Raw genomic sequence first — 22,010 nt, 5'->3', positions numbered from 1 at the left:
CAGTTGTCAGTGAACCGCCTATAAATATAAGTATATCTATAAAAAATATTCTGTTCTAATAATTCTAATATTTTAATCTTCATTTTTATTGATCAGTGACCACTAGATAATATCATATATGAATATTCTGTCCATTTACAATCACTTAGTATTCAGATCAACGACATGTGATCAGTCCTCGTGACCCAACTAGACTAGCATATGCGCTAACTAGCAGATGCGCTTGTCGGCTGGGTGACGTTTGATGGTGGAACGTTTATGACGTCATAGAGTGAGAGAGATTCCATGGTAACGAACAGAGCGGCGGAGCTTTTAAGGAGCAGACAGCAGCTGATCGAGTCTCAGAAGAGATGAGCGATCACCAAAAGAAGAAGAAGAAGGAGGAAGTAAGAGAGGAGAAAGCCCTTCTGTCTCCCAGCAGACAGAACCAGAAGCACCTCGCCATGCTCAAGGTGGACCAGGTTCTTTTTTACCTGTTCTCTTAAACTTCTCCATTTACCTGTTTTTTCAGGTTCTTTCCAGAGCTTTTGGTAAATACATTTTGTGTAAGATGTGTGTATGGATATAGAGTCTAAATGAATGTCTGTCTTTTTGGGGGCAGAAAACATCTAAAACCTCTTTGGAACCACAGTCCGTGATGGAGGAAGTGGAGGAACCAGGAGAGGGCTTCATGGAGCTGCTCCACGAAAATGTAAGAAAGACAAAGGAGTTTCACTTCAGTAATGAACTATAAGGAGTCACTGGGTTTAATCCATCATGTGCTGAGTTGTGGAATTGCTCTACTATAAATCCTAAGACCTTTATAAGACCAGCTTTGGCTCTTCACTGGGCCTTTGAGTCCTGACCAAAAGTTCTGAGATGTTAATAATTCTCACTCTTCTCTTCTCACATGTAGACGGAGTACAACATTGGAAACTACATCTCTGCAATGTTCCAGTATATTGTGGAGCACCCAATTGTCCAGTTCCTCATCCTGGTCATTGCACTCCTCAACTGCATCATCATCAGCGTCCAGACCAACTCGAGGATTGCCAAGGTGAGAACCCAAAATCTTGATGTCACCAGATATTTTCAGACAGTTCGATCATGTTCCCTCTCCCACTGACTGACTAACCCTACAGTACAGTTCTGTGCTTCTGTCAGTGTGTTTTGTAGGACAGGTGATGTTTCTGGTACTTGTGTTTGAGTGTACTTTCAGAAACCCTGTATATTAAACTCCACTCTCTTTCTGACTGTAATTTCAGGACCATGAGACTGCATTCCTGATCTGGGAGTGGATCATCTTCACCGCTTTCATTTCAGAGATTGTTCTCAAGTTCACCTACGGTTTCAGGATTTTCTGGATGGTACTGTTTTTTTCTCAAAATGTTTACTTCTATTAATCCATATTTTCTTTGTAGAAGGTTGCTGTGTCTCATCAAGTCTTATTTGATCATTATTTCTTCTGTATCTGCAGAGTGGGTGGAATGTCCTGGATTTCTTGGTCAGTCTGGGTCTGATGGTGGGGTACAGATTCTTGCCCCCAAGCCAAAATAGGATCATCAGGTGAGGAAAATTACAGTGACGTGTTCCCACATTTTAAAACTCCTCAGGTTTTTCATCTAGATCAGTGTTCCTCATAAAAGGATGGAAAAGAGGAGAGTGATGGTGTATCTGTTCAGACTGAGCTCACAGTTTGTAACTGTTCAATATTTGTGCTTCTTTCTTTTCTCCTTTTCCAGAACGCTGCGACTCTTTCGGAGTGTAAGGCTGTTTGCTTTTTCCGAGGGATTTTCCAGAGCACTCAACAGCATCGCCCGTTCCATGTCTGCACTGCTGAACATCTTCATCCTCATCATGTGCTTCATGGTGGTATGTGCTCTTCCACAATTCGTATTTGTATGATAAAATCTCAGAAACGATCCAAAAGATAAGGTCTCTGTACTTGTGTTTTGTTCATGGTGAAATGCTGTACGCTGTGTCTGAAATGCTCTGTTATTGATTGTGCTCTAGATGTTTGGCCTGTGTGGAGTGATGCTGTTTGGGGATGAAGTTCCATCTGCTTTTGGAGACTTCCCTACAGCCCTGTACACTCTGTTCATCTGCATCACCCAGAATGGCTGGTTTAAAATCTACTATGGATTTAAGGGGTAAGCAGCTCTTGTCTGGATCTCTGACTATAACTAAATAAGTAAAAGTGTCAGTTCTGAAAGAGAACACTAGGTGAACATATGCGAGTGCAGTAAACTTCAGTGTACGTCCATCTGTTTTGGCACGTTTGTATTTGGTGAAGATTCATATTTTATAGCCACTCTGCTGACAGTTTTGTCTAATTTAATATTCTGTCCATTTCAGTGTGGATGAAGCACTTCGCTATGCTGCGTTGGTGTACTTCTTCATCTTCATCTTCAGCTGTGGGTTCATCTTCCTTAACTTTTTTAGTTCTGTGATTATCACCAATCAAGAACTAGCTGTGGAAACGGATTCCACTAAGGTAAGCCTGCTTTACATCCTAGCTTCACCTCCTGAGAACAACAGCGTGCAAATACCCAGTTTAACCCCCTACTCTACCTGAACATATTAATATTGTCTGCATGTAAGTCATGATTTTCCTCTTATTTTATTCCAACTAAAACTTTTGTCTTAATAACAGTCAGAAGAAGATGAATCCCAGAAGGATCTGGTACATGTGGATGAAGTGGTCGCAAAAACCAGCATGACCCAGCGCCAGACACCGTGGCACGACAGCTGCCTGACGAACCTGACTCTGGAGAACTTTGAGAATCTCGTCCTGTTAAGAGAAGCCATCGACAGGAATGAGAAAGAGTTCCAGGAGATTCGTCAGAAGTTGATAAAGTAAGGTTCAACAGCACAGCTGATAAACACCTTATTTTACTTTCAGTCTGTCAACGGCTATTACGAAAAGGTCCGCCTGGACCGTAGAATGATGAACTGCTCTGACTGTAAATGTGTTCATCCAGGATTGTGGAAGAGGTCCGAAACCTGCCCGTCAATAAAGAGCGGGAGCTCCAGGCCCAGAGGGAAAAAGAGATGGCTACCACCTTGACGGACAACTTGTTGGGTGATGACATCGCCTCTGGCCAGGCTGGAGATATTCTGTCCACTTTCATCGCTCTGGAAGAGGTGAAGAAATACTGTTACTGAGCACAAACACTTGAAGCACCGTAATCAGATGAGAAGTGTATCTTGTTCCTCTAGAAATAAGACTTCTATTTACTCTGAGCTTTCTTCTCTGTTTCAGGCCAACCTTCTGGATTCACGGACAACAACTGACGTGTTTGGTGAAGGTTTGGTGCAGGAAGGGATTCGCAGGCTGGCCAGAGAAGCTGTGACCGATTCCCTGTTGCGCAGCAAGTCTTCAGTAATGTCCGTGACCCATAGTAATTAAGTCATGCTGAAGCATTGACTATTGATCCTTGGTGGGATGTTATTGGACTTCTGTGCTAGTCACAGTTTGTCCATAACAAACAGCACGTTCAAACACAAGGTTGCTTATAAGTGTACTTGGTACAGAGCACCTTGGGTCAGAGGTAAGTTACCGACATCGAGGTCTTGTCGTCTGACCTGTGGCTGCGTGTTTCGGATGCATTGGTAAAGAGAGGTGCTGAGCTGTGAGCTGATCACCATCTGATGAGTTGAATCAGGTGGCAGCTAAACCTGCCAGACAAACCTGACAGGCCCAAACGAGTAGTCTGTGTCTGCCAGGGAAAGCTGGCAGAGGACTCTGATTTTCATCTCTGAACTCTCATCTCCAAGGGAGCTTCTCACATGTTCTGGAGGAGGTTGGAGACACTGATTCAGAATTGACCTTGTTGAAGACCTCAGTTGTGGAAGCAACTGTTCATAGCTGTTGCCAAAACCTTGTCCGTGCCTGTTATGATGGCAACCAAAGAACCTGTTGGTGAACACCAGCAGTGAGGGAGGCTGTCAAGCGGAAGAAGGAGAATCGGGGCACTCTTGATTCCGCTGATTGGCACAGACAAGTAAATAAGGTAGCAGCTTTGGCAGTGGCAGAAGCGAAATCCAGGGCATGTGAGGAGTCTGTAGAGTTAATGGAGACTGATTTTCAGGTGTCTTCAAAGATGTTCTGGAAAAGGCTCCAACAACTCAGAAGGGGGAGGAGGGACATTGCCCAAACTGTGCTCAATAAGGGTGATGAAGCTCTGAACTCAGCTGAGGATATTGTTGGGCACCAGAAGGAACACTTTGAGAAGCTCCTAAAGCCGAGGAACATGCCTTCTACCCTGAAGGTTGAGCTGGAGACTTCCAGGGAGGCAGAATTCGTCTGTGGCCAAAGTCACTGATGTAGTGAAAAAGCTTCACAGTGACAAGGCACTAGAGTGGATGAGATTCGCCTGGAATTGCTGAAAGCTCTTGCATGGACCTCAGAAAGCTCTCAATTTACCAGCTGAACTACATCCCCACCCTGGTCACGGACACAAGCGGTTGAAATGAGGTTATGTCCTCTGTTATCTGGGAGAGTCTCAGAGTAGAGCCGCTGCTCCTTCTCATTGAGAGGAGCCAGCTGAGGTTGTTGGGGCGTCTGATAAGGATGTCCCCCCAGTTGCCTCCTGTTGGAGATGTACTGGGCACAGCCAGCTGGGAGGAGACCCCGAGGTAAACCTTGGACTTGCTGGAAGTATTATATCTCCTGGCTGGCCTGGGAGCGCCTTGGGATGCTGGAGACAGGGATGCCTGGGTTTCTGTGCTTCCCCCATTGCCACTGCAGGCCCTGAGCTGAATGAAGTGGATAAGAATATGAAAAAAGACGATTAGGCATTCCACAACATCTTCTGGGTGAAACTGGTTGTTAGGTAACATTAAGTAAAGTCCAGCGGTAAGATGAGGTAAGTTTGTGTTTTTTTTTATTTCTCTTGGCTCTGATTTAAACTCCTGCAGCCGTGTTTGAATCAGCTGGAGATGTTTAATGATCTTTTTGGAGTCAGTTTAGGTTTTTGATTCTTTATTGTTGAGATTTTAATACAAAGTTGTTCTGGTGATTTTTTTTCAGGGTGAAGATCTGAAGGCCACTAGTGCCATGGAGATAACAGCTGCTTGAGACCTGGTTTATTAATTTCTAACTGGTTTTGATCAGAGGAGGATGGGTCTCCCCTTGTGAGTCTTGGTTCCTCCCAAGGTTTCTTCCTCCAGCTTTGAGGGAGTTTTTCCTTGCCACTGTCGCCTTTGGCTTGCTCACTGGGGGGTTTTATCTTCTATGTTTTGTTTCTTTTTACTTTTTTCTATCTGTACTTTTATTTGTTCATTTTTTTGAAACTGGTGTCTCTTTGAATGACCTTCAATCAAAGAACTGGTAAGTAATACTTTTTAAAGACATTTTAAAAAATCTGTATTTTATTCTGAAATATTTTATTAAGAAATAAAAATATATTAATATTAAGAAATAGCCAGTTGTTTATATTGTCAGGAAATTGAAAAGAGCCTGGTAAACTAATTACAGACCAGTGGGTCTAAAATGATCACTGATAGCAGCTGTATGGAGCTCATCATTTCTTCATTAATATTCTGTGTCTTTATTTTATGCCCTGTTATAAACAGGAGGACAGAGGTACATCTGGCAGCTGGTGTGAAAGATGAAGAACATAGCGAGAGAGAGAGAGAGAGACGCAGCAGAAAGATGATGGTGATCAGGTGATGGAGAGAGGTTGAGCAGGCGAGGATGGAAAGGGAAGGGTGAGGAAGGAGAAATTAGAGGAATTTGGTGTAAAGAAGAGAATAGTACAAATAAACAGTGAAAAGAAAAAACTACAAAGCCTTGTCATTACTGCACTCTGTGAGAAAGGTGGAAAGTGTCACAAGCTCCTCCAAAATCCTCTCTAACCATGTTTAGACACAGTGGTGCTCAGTTCTGGAGATCTATGAGAGTTCATATCCAACACATGGTTCTAATACTCTGATACCCCTGAAGGTCTTCATGACCTGGTTCTGGTGTGTTAGATTAGGACTGGAGATAAACTCATCAGGGTCAGGATTGGACACCCTTGTTCTAACAGCAACTTCTGTCTCAGGTAAACTGTTGTCATGAAGTCTGCTAAATGTCACTTATACCTCCACATTAATTATGGCCGTGTACGTTATGTGGTCTACATGTGTTTACAGTAGAAGTCTTAGTAAGTGTGTAGAATTTAGAATTAAGAAAAAGCACAGGCTTTCCTGAGGGTTGATTTATGTCTCCCTGTTTTCAGGAAACAGTGCCTTCATAAATGTTAGTCAGTTGTGCACGCTAGCTATTGTTTCTCCCATTCTGGTTCTGCCAATTAACCCACACGTTTGTAGCTCCTAGAAATGCTCCTGACACTCGGAGGGTACTTAACCCATGTCTCCAACAATACATGCGAAGCCAGCCCCCGCAAACATGCTGAACCGCAGCTCCACTGCACCAGCTAACAGAACTATGCCTGCCAACATCACTTAGGAGTGATGAGAGGAAAGAGCACGGCCAATTGTGCTCACTTGGACTCCAGCCACTGATGGCAAGGCGGCATGGCTCGGGATTCGAACTCAGAACCCCCCGAGTCATAGTGAAAAGAACTGAATTCTAAAATAAGACCTGAAATCTAGACTGTTATTATGTGTGTAAATCAAAAACTCAAAAGGAGCATTAAAAAAAAAAACATTTTTTTTTCTTTTTTACTTTTTTTTTTTTTTTACACTCTGTCCTTCTTCTACATAGCCTTGTGTGTGTGTGTGTGTGTGTGTGTGTGTGTGTGTGTGTGTTTGCATGTGGTTACATTTCAAGCACTGAAAACCTGTCAATTCAATTCAAATTTGGGGGGTAATATAGGGGGACAGGATCCAAAGTGTAGGCAAGGGCAACCGACCACAAATGGACTCGGATCAGCAGCAAGCAGACAGCAGAGGGCAGTTCAGCACACAGGGGAGAGAAAACAAAAGAGAAAATGATGATGTGTTTAGGAGTTTGAATAGACTGATGTGCAGCCTGTAAAGGAAGTAGATTAGAGAGACTGCAGCACTGATCAGGGACCTGTGAACAGAGAGCTGTACAGTCCAAATGTGTTAGTATTCTTACAAGCTCCATCAGCAAGGATAACAGTACAGTGCATTAATGGATTATCTGAGTCCCGAACACCAATAGGAAGTTTATTCCAGAGTTGGGGAGCCTTATCAGAGAAAGCTCTTCCTCCAGTGTTGGTTCTTCTAAAGCCAGGAGTTGTGAACGAAGTGTACGTGATGGGTTGTGTGGTTTAAGAAGTTCCTCAAGGTATTGTGGGGCCAAAACATTTATTTTATAATCAATGCAGAATTTAACTGGTAACCAGTGCAGGGACGAGAGAATAGGACACAGCTTCTCTGTGTCATGTAAGGAGAGTACATTACGCAGATTGGCAATATTACGTAGGTGAAAGAAGGCCATTTTAACTATGTAACAGATGTGTGCATCAAATGAGAAGCCAGAGTCAAAACAACTCCTGGGTTTTTTACAGTGCTGCTGGTTATGACTGAGAATCCATTTAATTTTACAGTAATATTTGGAATTTTTGGATTTATTCATATTTGGATCAATTAGTAAAACCTATGTTTTTTTCTGGATTAAGCAAAAACAAGTTGTGAGCCATTCAGTTCTTGTCCAGTTTATGTCTGCTCCAACATTCCTGCACATTTTAGTCTCTGTCTTGTGGAAACCTTTCTGTATGTGCTCACTCTATCCTACCTGCAAATTAGGATGGATAAGTGAACAGATTTGCCAGTATTGCTCTGCATCACAGCTGATCAAGATGGAGAGAAGAGTCTCTGCTTAAAGGGGCTTGGAAATCACTTTTTAAGAGAAAGACGTTTGGGGAGATGATGAAGAGAACGATCTTTCAGAATTTGAAGATCACATTTTTGTTGATTCAGGAGGAGGATGCTGGTGCCCTCTCAGCCCAACCCACAGAACAACCATCTGCAGAATCTGAAGTAGGTGTAAGATGCTGTGCATGTGGTGTACGTCTGTAGCAGCAGAAAGACTCAGTCTACCTGCATCAAGTGCAGGAAATACATCTGCAGCTCACACACAGTACAACTCTGCCCCTCATGTGTTCTGTAGGCTGGCATGAACTGACTATGTGTTCAGTGAGGCTGATGTGCTGATGTGGCTCTATTGGGTTAAAAAGCCAGTAATGCAGAGTGTCCAACCAGACCTACAGACATTGGCCGAGTGACACAAACACAAACAGCACAAGACTTCAGTCCATTTTGTAGCATTTTGTACTTTTATACTTGAGTAAAAAAATGTAAATCGTACTTTAGCTTTATTAGGAGCACCTGTACACCACTTCCATCCTGCAGTGATCTACTCAGCCAGTAGGTGGCAGCAGTGCAATAATGCCCATAATGCCCCAGAGTCTGTTCAAAAGCTTGAGCAGCTAATGCTGTCAGACACTCAACAGACAAGGTAATGCAGCTCAGAGCTGTGTGTGCTTTAGTTAAGGCCTTTTATAAGCGGATAACTTACCAACACACACATGAGAACAGTAAAGAAAAGGCATCAGTAGCGTTAGCATAGGCTGTATTTCTGCTAGCTAGTGAAAGAGGCTCTGATAACACAAGCTTGTAAAATGAGCGTCGCGAGCTCGCCAATATAGCAGTAACCTCCTCATTAAAAAGCCTGGCTTCTCCAACTAACATGAGCTGATGATGCAAAGATGACATCACTATTTCACATGTAGTTTTATTCAGCAAAGAGAATAGTTCATACATGTGAGTGACAGCAATATTACTAGTATAATAATCTTCTTCTTCTTATTAACTAGTAAAATGATTAGACAAGCAGAGGTAAAACTAGTCTAGAAACGCCCTGTATTGGATGATAACTATAAATAATACTACACTCCCATGAGGAGAACTTTGGAGATGATTTAATGAACACAGTGATGAAAAACCACAACTTTCTATAGGAATGTTATTAGTATTTATTTTAATATTAATGTTTTACTGAGGAAATAAACACTTGCTCAGAAAAGCCGCTTTTTAACTCTTAATTATCACAGATATCTAAAACATCTGCACAGAGCTGTATAGTTTTATATATTTTTAAATTATTTAATTTTTGTCACCTTGCAGTTACTTCTCTATCTAGATCAACATCATGAACCGAGCGGTGGAGCTTTTAAGGAGCAGACAGCAGCTGATCGAGTCTCAGACAGACGTGTTTCTGATGGAGGAGCTTCTTTAACCGCTCCGTTAGAAGAGATGACCGATCATCAGAGGAAGAAGGAAGAAGAAAGAGAGGAGAAAGCCCTTCTGTCTCCTAGCATGAGAACCTGAGGTGGCTTGTAATTAATGCTCACTCTTCTCTTCTCACATGTAGACTGAGTACAGCATTGGAAACTACCTCACTGCAATGTTCCAGTATATTGTGGAGCATCCCATTCTCCAGTTCCTCATCATGGTCATTGCTCTGGTTAACTGTGTCATCATCAGCGCCAAGACCATCTCAAGAATTGCCAAGGTGAGAACACTAAATCTTAACGCCACCAGATATTTTCAGACAGTCCGATCATGTTGCCTCTCCCACTGATTGACTAACTCTACAGCACAGCTCTGTGCTTCTATCAGTGTGTTTTGTAGGTGATGACGGGTGATGTTTCTGAGACTTTCAGAAACCCTGTATATTAAACTCCACTCTCTTTCTCACTGTAATTTCAGGACCATGAGACTGCATTCCTGATCTGGGAGCGGATCATCTTCACCGCTTTTATTTCAGAGATTGTTCTCAAATTGACCTGCGGTTTCAGTATTTTTTTGGTGGCATTGTTTTTTACAGTTTTCTCCTGGAACCTCCTCAAAATGTTTACTCCTATTAATCCATATTTTCCTTGTAGAAGGTTGCTATGTCTCATCAAGTCTTATTTGATCTTTACTTCTTCTGTATCTGCAGAGCGGGTGGAATGTCCTGGATTTCTTGATCAATCTGGCTCTTAGATTGATCAAGGGTACAGATTCTTGCCCCCAAGCCAAAATAGGGTCATCAGGTGAGGAAAATTACAGTGACGTGTTCCCACATTTTAAGATCTCATCAGGTTTTTCATCTAGATCAATGGTCCTCATAAAGAAATGGACAAGAGGAGAGTGATGATGTATCTGTTTAGACCGAGTTTACAATTCTTAACTGTTCAATATTTGTGCTTCTTTCTTTTCTCCTTTTCCAGAATGCTGCGACTCTTTCGGCGTGTCAGGCTGTTTGCTTTCTTCTAGGGATTTTCCAGAGCACTCAACAGCATCTCCCGCTCCTTCTCTTGGGCATGGTGTAATGCTCTACGCTGTGTGTGAACAGCTTTGTCTTTAAATGTGCTCTAGATGTTTGGCCTGTGTGGAGTGATGCTGTTTGAGGATGATGTTCCATTTGCTTTTGGAGACTTCCCTACAGCCCTGTACACTCTGTTCATCTGCATCACCCATGGCTGGTTTAAAATCTACTATGGTTTTAAGGGGTAAGCAGCTCTTGTCTGGATCTCTGACTTTAACTAAATGAGTAAAAGTGTCAGTTCTGAAAGAGAACACTAGGTGAACATATGTGAGTGCAGTAAACTTCAGTGTACGTCCATCTGTTTTGGCACGTTTGTATTTGGTGAAGAGTCATATTTTATAGCCGCTCTACTGACAGTTTTGTCTAATTTAATATTCTGTCCATTTCAGTGTGGATGAAGCTCTTCGCTATGCTGCATTGGTGTACTTCTTCATCTTCAGCTGTGGGTTCATCTTCCTGAACATTTTTAGTTCTGTGATTATCATGAATCAAGAACTAGCTGTGGAAGCAGATTCCACTAAGGTAAGCCTGCTTTACATCCTAGCTTCACCTCCTGAGAACAACAGTGTGCAAATACCCAGTTTAACCCCCTACTTAAAGATACGCAAGATGAACATATTAATATTGTCTGCATATAAGTCATTTTTCTTTCTCTATATTTATTCAAACTGAATTATTTTTGTCACAATAACAGTCAGAAGAAGATGAATCCCAGAAGGATCTGGTACATGTGGAGGAAATAGTCGCATAAACCAGCATGACCCAGCGCCAGACACAGTCTCATGACAGGTGTCTCACGAACCTGACTTTTGACAAAATCTGGTCCTGTTAAGTTTGGCCATTGACCGGAATGAGTTCCAGGAGATTCGCCAGAAGTTGATGAAGTATGGGTCAACAGCACAGCTAATAAACACCTTATTTTACTTTCAGTCTGTCAACGGCTATTATGAAAAGGTCCGCCTGGACCGTAGAATGATGCACTGCTCTGACTGTAAATGTGTTCATCCAGGATTGTGGATGAGGTCCGAAACCTGCCCATCAATAAAGAGCGGGAGCTCCAGGCCCAGACGGAGAAAGAGATGGCCACCACCTTGACGGACGACTTGTTGGGTGATGACATCGCCTCTGGCCATGATATTCTGTCTACTTTCATCGCTCTGGAAGAGGTGAAGAAATACTGTTACTTAGCACAAACACTTGAAGCACTGTAATCAGATGAGAAGTGTATCTTGTTCCTCTAGAAATAAGACTTCTATTTACTCTGAGCTTTCTTCTCTGTTTCAGGCCAACCTTCTGTTTTCTATCAACCTTTTATTTTATATTCCTGTTAAAAACAGAAGGACAGAGGTGGACATCTGGCAACTGGTCTAAAAGATGAATAGTGAGAGATAGATATAGAGATAGAGATGCAGCAGAAAGATGATGGAGAGAGGTTAAGCAGTCGAGGATGGAAAGAGAAGGGCGAGGAAGGAGAAATAGGTGGAATTTGACCTGATGGAAAGAAGATTGATGTTCAGATAAACAGTTAAAAGAAAAAAACTACACAGCCTCGTCATTACTGCACTTTGTGACAACGCTGGGGTGTGTGGATATTGTAAGATTACTGTGGATATAAGTGTAAATATTGTTCAAAATAAATATATTTGATAACCGCCTTTTCTATCTTGTTTGCTTAATTTGGTATCAGCTAGCTAGCTGAGACTTTGTAAAACGCGTAGCTAGTCGCTAATAAGCTAGCATGTTAGCGAGCTAGCTGAATATTCAGAATTAACCAGCTAACGTTTTAAAGAGGGTCAAATATTGTGTTATGTGCTAAATATGAGATACATGGTCATAAATGTAATAAACTGCATTATGGACAGTTTACTTAGCTAGTGAAGTTATAATCAAACTCAAAAATACTGAATAACATGAAGTTACTTCAGAGAAGACGGCTATGAAGCTAGCACTAGCTAGCTAACTTACTGTTAGCTATGTTGATGGTTTCAGGGCAGCTTGGTGAAACTACTTACTGAAATGTATTATTAATAAGAAAATTAGGAGTGATATTTCATGAACTTGTCCCTCAGTAGATGATGAGTTAGCACTAATGTTATATTAATTGGGGTTTTGGGTGTTTTTTCATTCATTTAATGTAATGTTTAGCTTCTACAGTCTCCACTCACTCTGTGTAGGATTTGTACAGTAGGGGTTGGCTCTGTTCTCTTGTCTGCACTCATATTAACGGCCTGTGCTCCACCCATAACTTCATTACTTTAATGCTTTGTGTAGACCCACATGATATAAATTATGTAATTTACAAAAATCTAATTTATCCTGTGTGTTTTTTCTTTATTTTGGTTAGTTTGGAGGTGAGTGAGTGAGACTGTGGAATAGTTTAATTTTAAACTTATTATTAGCACTGCTGAGATAAATAATTATTAGCACTGCTGAGGTAAATTATTATTAGCACTGCTGAGGTAAATAATTATTAGCACTGCTGAGGTAAATTATTATTAGCACTGCTGAGATAAATAATTATTATCAATGCTGAGGTAAATAATTATTAGCACTGCTGAGGTAAATAATTATTAGCACTGCTGAGGTAAATAATTATTAGCACTGCTAAGGTAAATTATTAGCAATGCTGAGGTAAATAATTATTAGCACTGCTGAGGTAAATTATTATTAGCACTGCTAAGATAAATAATTATTATCAATGCTGAGGTAAATTATTATTAGCACTGCTGAGATAAATAATTATTAGCACTGCTGAGGTAAATAATTATTAGCAATGCTGAGGTAAATAATTATTAGCACTGCTGAGGTAAATAATTATTAGCACTGCTGAGGTAAATAATTATTAGCACTGCTAAGGTAAATTATTAGCAATGCTGAGGTAAATAATTATTAGCACTGCTGAGGTAAATTATTATGCAGACTCTGAGGTAAATTATTATTAGCAATATTGAGGTAAATTATTATTAGCAATGCTGAGATGGAATTATTATTAGCACTACTGAGAAATTATTATTAGCACTGCTGAGGTAAATTATTATTAGCACTACTGAGATAAATTATTATTAGCACTGCTGAGGTAAATAATTCTTAGCAATGCTGAGGTAAATAATTATGAACACTGCTGAGGTAAATAATTATTAGCAATGCTGAGGTAAATAATTATTAGCACTACTGAGATAAATTATTATTAGCACTGCTGAGGTAAATAATTATTAGCACTATTATGCAGACTCTGAGGTAAACTATTATTAGCAATGCTGAGATGAAATTACTATTAGCACTGCTGAGATGAAATTATTATTAGCAATGCTGAGATGGAATTATTATTAGCGCTGCTGAGGTAAATAATTATTAGCACTACTGAGAAAAATTATTATTAGCACTGCTGAGGTAAATAATTATTAGCACTACTGAGATAAATTATTATTAGCACTGCTGAGGTAAATTATTATTAGCACTACTGAGGTAAATTATTATTAGCAATGCTGAGATAAATTATTATTAGCACTGCTGAGGTAAATAATTATTAGCACTACTGAGATAAATTATTATTAGCACTGCTGAGGTAAATAATTATTAGCACTATTATGCAGACTCTGAGGTAAACTGTTATTAGCAATGCTGAGATGAAATTACTATTAGCACTGCTGAGATGAAATTATTATTAGCAATGCTGAGATGGAATTATTATTAGCGCTGCTGAGGTAAATAATTATTAGCACTACTGAGATAAATTATTATTAGCAATGCTGAGGTAAATTATTATTAGCACTACTGAGATAAATTATTATTAGCACTGCTGAGGTAAATTATTATTAGCACTACTGAGGTAAATTATTATTAGCAATGCTGAGATAAATTATTATTCGCACTGCTGAGGTAAATAATTATTAGCACTACTGAGATAAATTATTATTAGCACTGCTGAGGTAAATAATTATTAGCACTATTATGCAGACTCTGAGGTAAACTATTATTAGCACTGCTGAGATGAAATTATTATTAGCAATGCTGAGATGGAATTATTATTAGCGCTGCTGAGGTAAATAATTATTAGCACTACTGAGATAAATTATTATTAGCACTACTGAGGTAAATTATTATTAGCAATGCTGAGATAAATTATTATTAGCACTGCTGAGGTAAATAATTATTAGCACTACTGAGGTAAATTATTATTAGCAATGCTGAGCTAAATAATTATTAGTACTGCTGAGTGCTGAGGTAAATAATTATTAGCAATATTGAGGTAAATTATTATTAGCACTGCTGAGGTAAATAATAATTAGCAATGCTGAGGTAAATTATTTTTAGCACTGCTGAGGTAAATAATTATTAGCACTACTGAGATAAATTATTATTAGCACTGCTGAGGTAAATAATTATTAGCACTATTATGCAGACTCTGAGGTAAACTATTATTAGCAATGCTGAGATGAAATTACTATTAGCACTGCTGAGATGAAATTATTATTAGCAATGCTGAGATGAAATTGTTATTAGGACTGCTGTGTGCTGAGGTAAAGTATTATTAGCAATGCTGAGGTAAATAATTATTAGTACTGCTGAGGTAAATTATTATGCAGACTCTGAGGTAAATAATTATTAGCACTGCTGAGGTAAATAATTATTAGCACTGCTGAGGTAAATTATTATTAGCACTGCTGAGGTAAATAATTATTAGTACTGCTGAGGTAAATTATTATGCAGACTCTGAGGTAAATTATTATTAGCACTGCTGAGATGAAATTATTATTAGCACTGCTGAGGTAAATTATTATTAGCACTGCTGAGGTAAATAATTATTAGCACTGCTGAGGTAAATTATTATTAGCACTGCTGAGGTAAATAATTATTAGCACTGCTGAGGTAAATTATTATTAGCACTGCTGAGGTAAATAATTATTAGCACTGCTGAGGTAAATTATTATTAGCACTACTGAGGTAAATTATTATTAGCAATGCTGAGGTAAATAATTATTAGCACTGCTGAGGTAAATAATTATTAGAACTGATGAGTGCTGAGGTAAATAATTATTAGCAATGCTGAGGTAAATAATTATTAGTACTGCTGAGGTAAATTATTATGCAGACTCTGAGGTAAATAATTATTAGCGCTGCTGAGGTAAATAATTATTAGTTGTGTTGACGTAAATTATTATGCAGACTCTGAGGTAAATTATTATGCATACTCTGAGGTAAACTATTATTAGCAATGCTGAGATGAAATTACTATTTGCACTGCTGAGGTAAATTATTATTAGCACTGCTGAGATGAAATTATTATTAGCAATGCTGAGATGAAATTATTATTAGGACTGCTGTGTGCTGAGGTAAATTATTATTAGCACTGCTGAGATTAAATTATTATTAGCACTTGCCGAGTGCTGAGGTAAATTTTTATTAGCACTGCTGAGTGCTGAGTTTAATAATTATTAGCACTGCTGAGGTAAATTATTATTAGCACTACTGAGGTAAATAATTATTAGCACTGCTGAGGTAAATAATTATTAGCACTGCTGAGGTAAATTATTATTAGCAATGCTGAGATAAATTATTATTAGCAATGCTGAGGTAAATAATTATTAGCAGTGCTGAGGTAAATTACTATTAGCAATGCTGAGGTAAATAATTATTTGCTCTGCTGAGGTAAATTATTATTAGCAATGCTGAGGTAAATAATTATTAGCAATGCTGAGGTAAATAATTATTAGCACTGCTAAGGTAAATAATTATTAGCACTGCTGAGGTAAATAATTATTAGCAATGCTAAGGTAAATAATTATTAGCACTGCTGAGGTAAATAATTATTAGCACTGCTGAGGTAAATAATTATTAGCACTGCTAAGGTAAATAATTATTAGCACTGCTGAGGTAAATAATTATTAGCAATGCTAAGGTAAATAATTATTAGCACTGCTGAGGTAAATAATTATTAGCACTGCTGAGGTAAATAATTATTAGCACTGCTGAGGTAAGTTATTATTAGCATTTACACTGCCCGCTGCGTCCGCAAAGCAACCACCATTGTGGATGACCCCACCCACCCTTCACACAGACTGTTCTCCCTCCTGCCATCAGGAAGAAGGTACCGCAGCATCAGGTCCAACACGACCAGACTCTGCAATAACTTCTTCCCCCAAGCCATCAGACTGAAAGTAGGGTGTCGGATTAAAAAAAACTAGCTTTCTACAAAACCACCTTCTCCAGTTTTAACTGGATGCACAAGAAAATAGAAATGAAGCTCCAGTCACTGGTTAATCAGTATTCCTCCCTACAAATGAAGACACCATGAAGACTAAAGAAAGAACACTCCACACAGCTCTGAGAAATGGTTATTGGTGAGTGTGAGTCAGGGAATGGAGACAAAACAATTTCCAAGTCACTGAACTTCACCTGGAGTTCTGTTAAATCCATCATTCAGAAATGGAATATGACACATGTGTAAATCTGCCTAGAGCCGGCCAGTCATAGGTGTCTTGGTGGCCTTCCTCTCTAGCCTCCTTCTTGCACGGTCACTCAGTTTGTGAGGACAGCCCTGCTCTAGAAAGATTTACGTGTGCCATATTCCTTCCATTTCTAAATTTAATTTAATTTCTTTTGTAAATTATTGTGACAAAAAAAATAAAATGATGTTGACCATGAAAGCAATAAAAGGGGAAACCATCCAATGGGCTGAATACTTTCATAGGCGCTGTAGGTCGTATATCACCTCCACATAAATAAGGGCACTATAGACTACTGTACTGTAAATCATCTGCAAACTGGTAAATCTGGTCTCTTCATTTCACTGTGATATAGAGAGACTATTCTCACAGGTCTCAGGTCAGTACCAGTAATTACCATTCACAGTTTCTCACTTCCTGTTCTGTTTGAGTATTTAAGCTTCATCCAAAACTCTTTTCTAACATCCAGCAAAACAAACGCTGATCTTACATTCAAGTTTTTCTTTGATCTCTGTTTATGCTTTATGAAACTTTGTGTAATTAAATCTGACATATGAAAATATTTAAACCTGCACAAGCCTTCATTTTCTATCTTTCCTCTTTCTTAGAGTGTCAGAACTGTCTGTATTTAAATGTAAAGGTAAATATTCAGCAGTTCCTGATTGTCACTCTCCGGCCTACCTGTGATTAGTAGCTTAGTGTGTTAAAATTATTACCTGTCCACATCTTAACTCATTGAATTTATGCAGTATAACAAATATTAAATATTATTTTATTATTAAATAAGCAGGCATTAAATGTGGTATTCACTTTAATGTGGCTACAATGTAAGTTTCAGTCTTTACCAAAAACCTGCAGATCAGTGCCCTCTACTGGTCACGTGTCCGACATTCTTGATGAATTTAAAATTTTCAATAAATATTTCTTTATTATTTAATAAACGTCCCTTACCCCATAAGCAGTCAATCCCCCAGACATGTTTGATATCTGAAGGTGCTTATTATGAGGGGAATATAATGATAAAAATGTATAAATGTGAAATCTAAATATAAATTTTGTAACTTTTGTTGATGTAAATTCCCAATATAAAATATGATAAAAATATCAGTGTGTTTGATGTGGAACAGACTGTAACATATCTTATATTTATAAAACAATGAAATCTTTAGTTTATGGATTTTCTTCTTTTTCATTTTTAAACACATCGTTGATGAAATTTTTCTTTAGACAAGTTTTTTTTTAAAGAAGCTGCAGAAAAGTTTATTTACTTATTTGCAAGCTCTGTATTTCCTTCAGGTAATGCTAATCTGTAATATCACAATACGGGTAGTGTATCGAACACAACCTAAACCTTTATATTTCATCAATATTCATTATTTTTTCTTTAAAGTGGAGCTAAATTGTTAACTGTTAACACAAATTCAGAATGACTTCAGTGAAACACTTCCAGCAATAAAGGGGTTGGTTTTATCAACCGGAAGTTGATCCTCCATGTTTACAGTTGTCAGTGAACCGCCTATAAATATAAGTATATCTATAAAAAATATTCTGTTCTAATAATTATAATATTTTAATCTTCATTTTTATTGATCAGTGACCACTAGATAATATCATATATGAATATTCTGTCCATTTACAATCACTTAGTATTCAGATCAACGACATGTGATCAGTCCTCGTGACCCAACTAGACTAGCATATGCGCTAACTAGCAGATGCGCTTGTCGGCTGGGTGACGTTTGATGGTGGAACGTTTATGACGTCATAGAGTGAGAGAGATTCCATGGTAACGAACAGAGCGGCGGAGCTTTTAAGGAGCAGACAGCAGCTGATCGAGTCTCAGAAGAGATGAGCGATCGCCAAAAGAAGAAGAAGAAGGAGGAAGTAAGAGAGGAGAAAGCCCTTCTGTCTCCCAGCAGACAGAACCAGAAGCACCTCGCCATGCTCAAGGTGGACCAGGTTCTTTTTTACCTGTTCTCTTAAACTTCTCCATTTACCTGTTTTTTCAGGTTCTTTCCAGAGCTTTTGGTAAATACATTTTGTGTAAGATGTGTGTATGGATATAGAGTCTAAATGAATGTCTGTCTTTTTGGGGGCAGAAAACATCTAAAACCTCTTTGGAACCACAGTCCGTGATGGAGGAAGTGGAGGAACCAGGAGAGGGCTTCATGGAGCTGCTCCACGAAAATGTAAGAAAGACAAAGGAGTTTCACTTCAGTAATGAACTATAAGGAGTCACTGGGTTTAATCCATCATGTGCTGAGTTGTGGAATTGCTCTACTATAAATCCTAAGACCTTTATAAGACCAGCTTTGGCTCTTCACTGGGCCTTTGAGTCCTGACCAAAAGTTCTGAGATGTTAATAATTCTCACTCTTCTCTTCTCACATGTAGACGGAGTACAACATTGGAAACTACATCTCTGCAATGTTCCAGTATATTGTGGAGCACCCAATTGTCCAGTTCCTCATCCTGGTCATTGCACTCCTCAACTGCATCATCATCAGCGTCCAGACCAACTCGAGGATTGCCAAGGTGAGAACCCTAAATCTTGAAGTCACCAGATATTTTCAGACAGTTCGATCATGTTCCCTCTCCCACTGACTGACTAACCCTACAGTACAGTTCTGTGCTTCTGTCAGTGTGTTTTGTAGGACAGGTGATGTTTCTGGTACTTGTGTTTGAGTGTACTTTCAGAAACCCTGTATATTAAACTCCACTCTCTTTCTGACTGTAATTTCAGGACCATGAGACTGCATTCCTGATCTGGGAGTGGATCATCTTCACCGCTTTCATTTCAGAGATTGTTCTCAAGTTCACCTACGGTTTCAGGATTTTCTGGATGGTACTGTTTTTTTTCTCAAAATGTTTACTTCTATTAATCCATATTTTCCTTGTAGAAGGTTGCTGTGTCTCATCAAGTCTTATTTGATCATTATTTCTTCTGTATCTGCAGAGTGGGTGGAATGTCCTGGATTTCTTGGTCAGTCTGGGTCTGATGGTGGGGTACAGATTCTTGCCCCCAAGCCAAAATAGGATCATCAGGTGAGGAAAATTACAGTGACGTGTTCCCACATTTTAAAACTCCTCAGGTTTTTCATCTAGATCAGTGTTCCTCATAAAAGGATGGAAAAGAGGAGAGTGATGGTGTATCTGTTCAGACTGAGCTCACAGTTTGTAACTGTTCAATATTTGTGCTTCTTTCTTTTCTCCTTTTCCAGAACGCTGCGACTCTTTCGGAGTGTAAGGCTGTTTGCTTTTTCCGAGGGATTTTCCAGAGCACTCAACAGCATCGCCCGTTCCATGTCTGCACTGCTGAACATCTTCATCCTCATCATGTGCTTCATGGTGGTATGTGCTCTTCCACAATTCGTATTTGTATGATAAAATCTCAGAAACGATCCAAAAGATAAGGTCTCTGTACTTGTGTTTTGTTCATGGTGAAATGCTGTACGCTGTGTCTGAAATGCTCTGTTATTGATTGTGCTCTAGATGTTTGGCCTGTGTGGAGTGATGCTGTTTGGGGATGAAGTTCCATCTGCTTTTGGAGACTTCCCTACAGCCCTGTACACTCTGTTCATCTGCATCACCCAGAATGGCTGGTTTAAAATCTACTATGGATTTAAGGGGTAAGCAGCTCTTGTCTGGATCTCTGACTATAACTAAATAAGTAAAAGTGTCAGTTCTGAAAGAGAACACTAGGTGAACATATGCGAGTGCAGTAAACTTCAGTGTACGTCCATCTGTTTTGGCACGTTTGTATTTGGTGAAGATTCATATTTTATAGCCACTCTGCTGACAGTTTTGTCTAATTTAATATTCTGTCCATTTCAGTGTGGATGAAGCACTTCGCTATGCTGCGTTGGTGTACTTCTTCATCTTCATCTTCAGCTGTGGGTTCATCTTCCTTAACTTTTTTAGTTCTGTGATTATCACCAATCAAGAACTAGCTGTGGAAACGGATTCCACTAAGGTAAGCCTGCTTTACATCCTAGCTTCACCTCCTGAGAACAACAGCGTGCAAATACCCAGTTTAACCCCCTACTCTACCTGAACATATTAATATTGTCTGCATGTAAGTCATGATTTTCCTCTTATTTTATTCCAACTAAAACTTTTGTCTTAATAACAGTCAGAAGAAGATGAATCCCAGAAGGATCTGGTACATGTGGATGAAGTGGTCGCAAAAACCAGCATGACCCAGCGCCAGACACCGTGGCACGACAGCTGCCTGACGAACCTGACTCTGGAGAACTTTGAGAATCTCGTCCTGTTAAGAGAAGCCATCGACAGGAATGAGAAAGAGTTCCAGGAGATTCGTCAGAAGTTGATAAAGTAAGGTTCAACAGCACAGCTGATAAACACCTTATTTTACTTTCAGTCTGTCAACGGCTATTACGAAAAGGTCCGCCTGGACCGTAGAATGATGAACTGCTCTGACTGTAAATGTGTTCATCCAGGATTGTGGAAGAGGTCCGAAACCTGCCCGTCAATAAAGAGCGGGAGCTCCAGGCCCAGAGGGAAAAAGAGATGGCTACCACCTTGACGGACAACTTGTTGGGTGATGACATCGCCTCTGGCCAGGCTGGAGATATTCTGTCCACTTTCATCGCTCTGGAAGAGGTGAAGAAATACTGTTACTGAGCACAAACACTTGAAGCACCGTAATCAGATGAGAAGTGTATCTTGTTCCTCTAGAAATAAGACTTCTATTTACTCTGAGCTTTCTTCTCTGTTTCAGGCCAACCTTCTGGATTCACGGACAACAACTGACGTGTTTGGTGAAGGTTTGGTGCAGGAAGGGATTCGCAGGCTGGCCAGAGAAGCTGTGACCGATTCCCTGTTGCGCAGCAAGTCTTCAGTAATGTCCGTGACCCATAGTAATTAAGTCATGCTGAAGCATTGACTATTGATCCTTGGTGGGATGTTATTGGACTTCTGTGCTAGTCACAGTTTGTCCATAACAAACAGCACGTTCAAACACAAGGTTGCTTATAAGTGTACTTGGTAAAAGAGCACCTTGGGTCAGAGGTAAGTTACCGACATTGAGGTCTTGTCGTCTGACCTGTGGCTGCGTGTTTCGGATGCATTGGTAAAGAGAGGTGCTGAGCTGTGAGCTGATCACCATCTGATGAGTTGAATCAGGTGGCAGCTAAACCTGCCAGACAAACCTGACAGGCCCAAACGAGTAGTCTGTGTCTGCCAGGGAAAGCTGGCAGAGGACTCTGATTTTCATCTCCGAACTCTCATCTCCAAGGGAGCTTCTCACATGTTCTGGAGGAGGTTGGAGACACTGAT

General features: G+C 39.7%; 2 protein-coding genes across 2 annotated transcripts; both read left to right on the top strand.

The window, feature by feature from the left end:
• The first annotated feature begins 350 nt into the window (after positions 1 to 350).
• Positions 351 to 3,388, top strand: LOC140561372 (cation channel sperm-associated protein 4-like). The gene is made up of 11 exons (XM_072686541.1): positions 351 to 461; positions 632 to 691; positions 896 to 1,036; positions 1,245 to 1,346; positions 1,457 to 1,545; positions 1,722 to 1,851; positions 1,993 to 2,129; positions 2,335 to 2,473; positions 2,633 to 2,835; positions 2,961 to 3,123; positions 3,242 to 3,388. Exons 1-11 carry the CDS (start codon positions 351 to 353, stop codon positions 3,386 to 3,388), a joined length of 1,422 nt encoding a protein of 473 aa, XP_072542642.1.
• A 1,071-nt stretch (positions 3,389 to 4,459) lies between these two features.
• LOC140561371 (cation channel sperm-associated protein 4-like) lies at positions 4,460 to 21,600 on the top strand. The gene is made up of 16 exons (XM_072686539.1): positions 4,460 to 4,617; positions 5,557 to 5,566; positions 9,329 to 9,469; positions 10,318 to 10,391; positions 11,277 to 11,433; positions 18,511 to 18,672; positions 18,843 to 18,902; positions 19,107 to 19,247; positions 19,456 to 19,557; positions 19,669 to 19,757; positions 19,934 to 20,063; positions 20,205 to 20,341; positions 20,547 to 20,685; positions 20,845 to 21,047; positions 21,173 to 21,335; positions 21,454 to 21,600. Exons 1-16 carry the CDS (start codon positions 4,460 to 4,462, stop codon positions 21,598 to 21,600), a joined length of 2,013 nt encoding a protein of 670 aa, XP_072542640.1.
• The last annotated feature ends 410 nt before the right edge of the window (positions 21,601 to 22,010 follow it).

The sequence above is a fragment of the Salminus brasiliensis genome, chromosome 8 (genome assembly GCF_030463535.1).
Source record: "Salminus brasiliensis chromosome 8, fSalBra1.hap2, whole genome shotgun sequence".
NCBI classification, from domain to species: domain Eukaryota; kingdom Metazoa; phylum Chordata; class Actinopteri; order Characiformes; family Bryconidae; genus Salminus; species Salminus brasiliensis.
The sequence above is the reverse complement of the archived record's forward strand: the minus strand, read 5'-3'. Positions and strand labels throughout refer to the sequence as shown.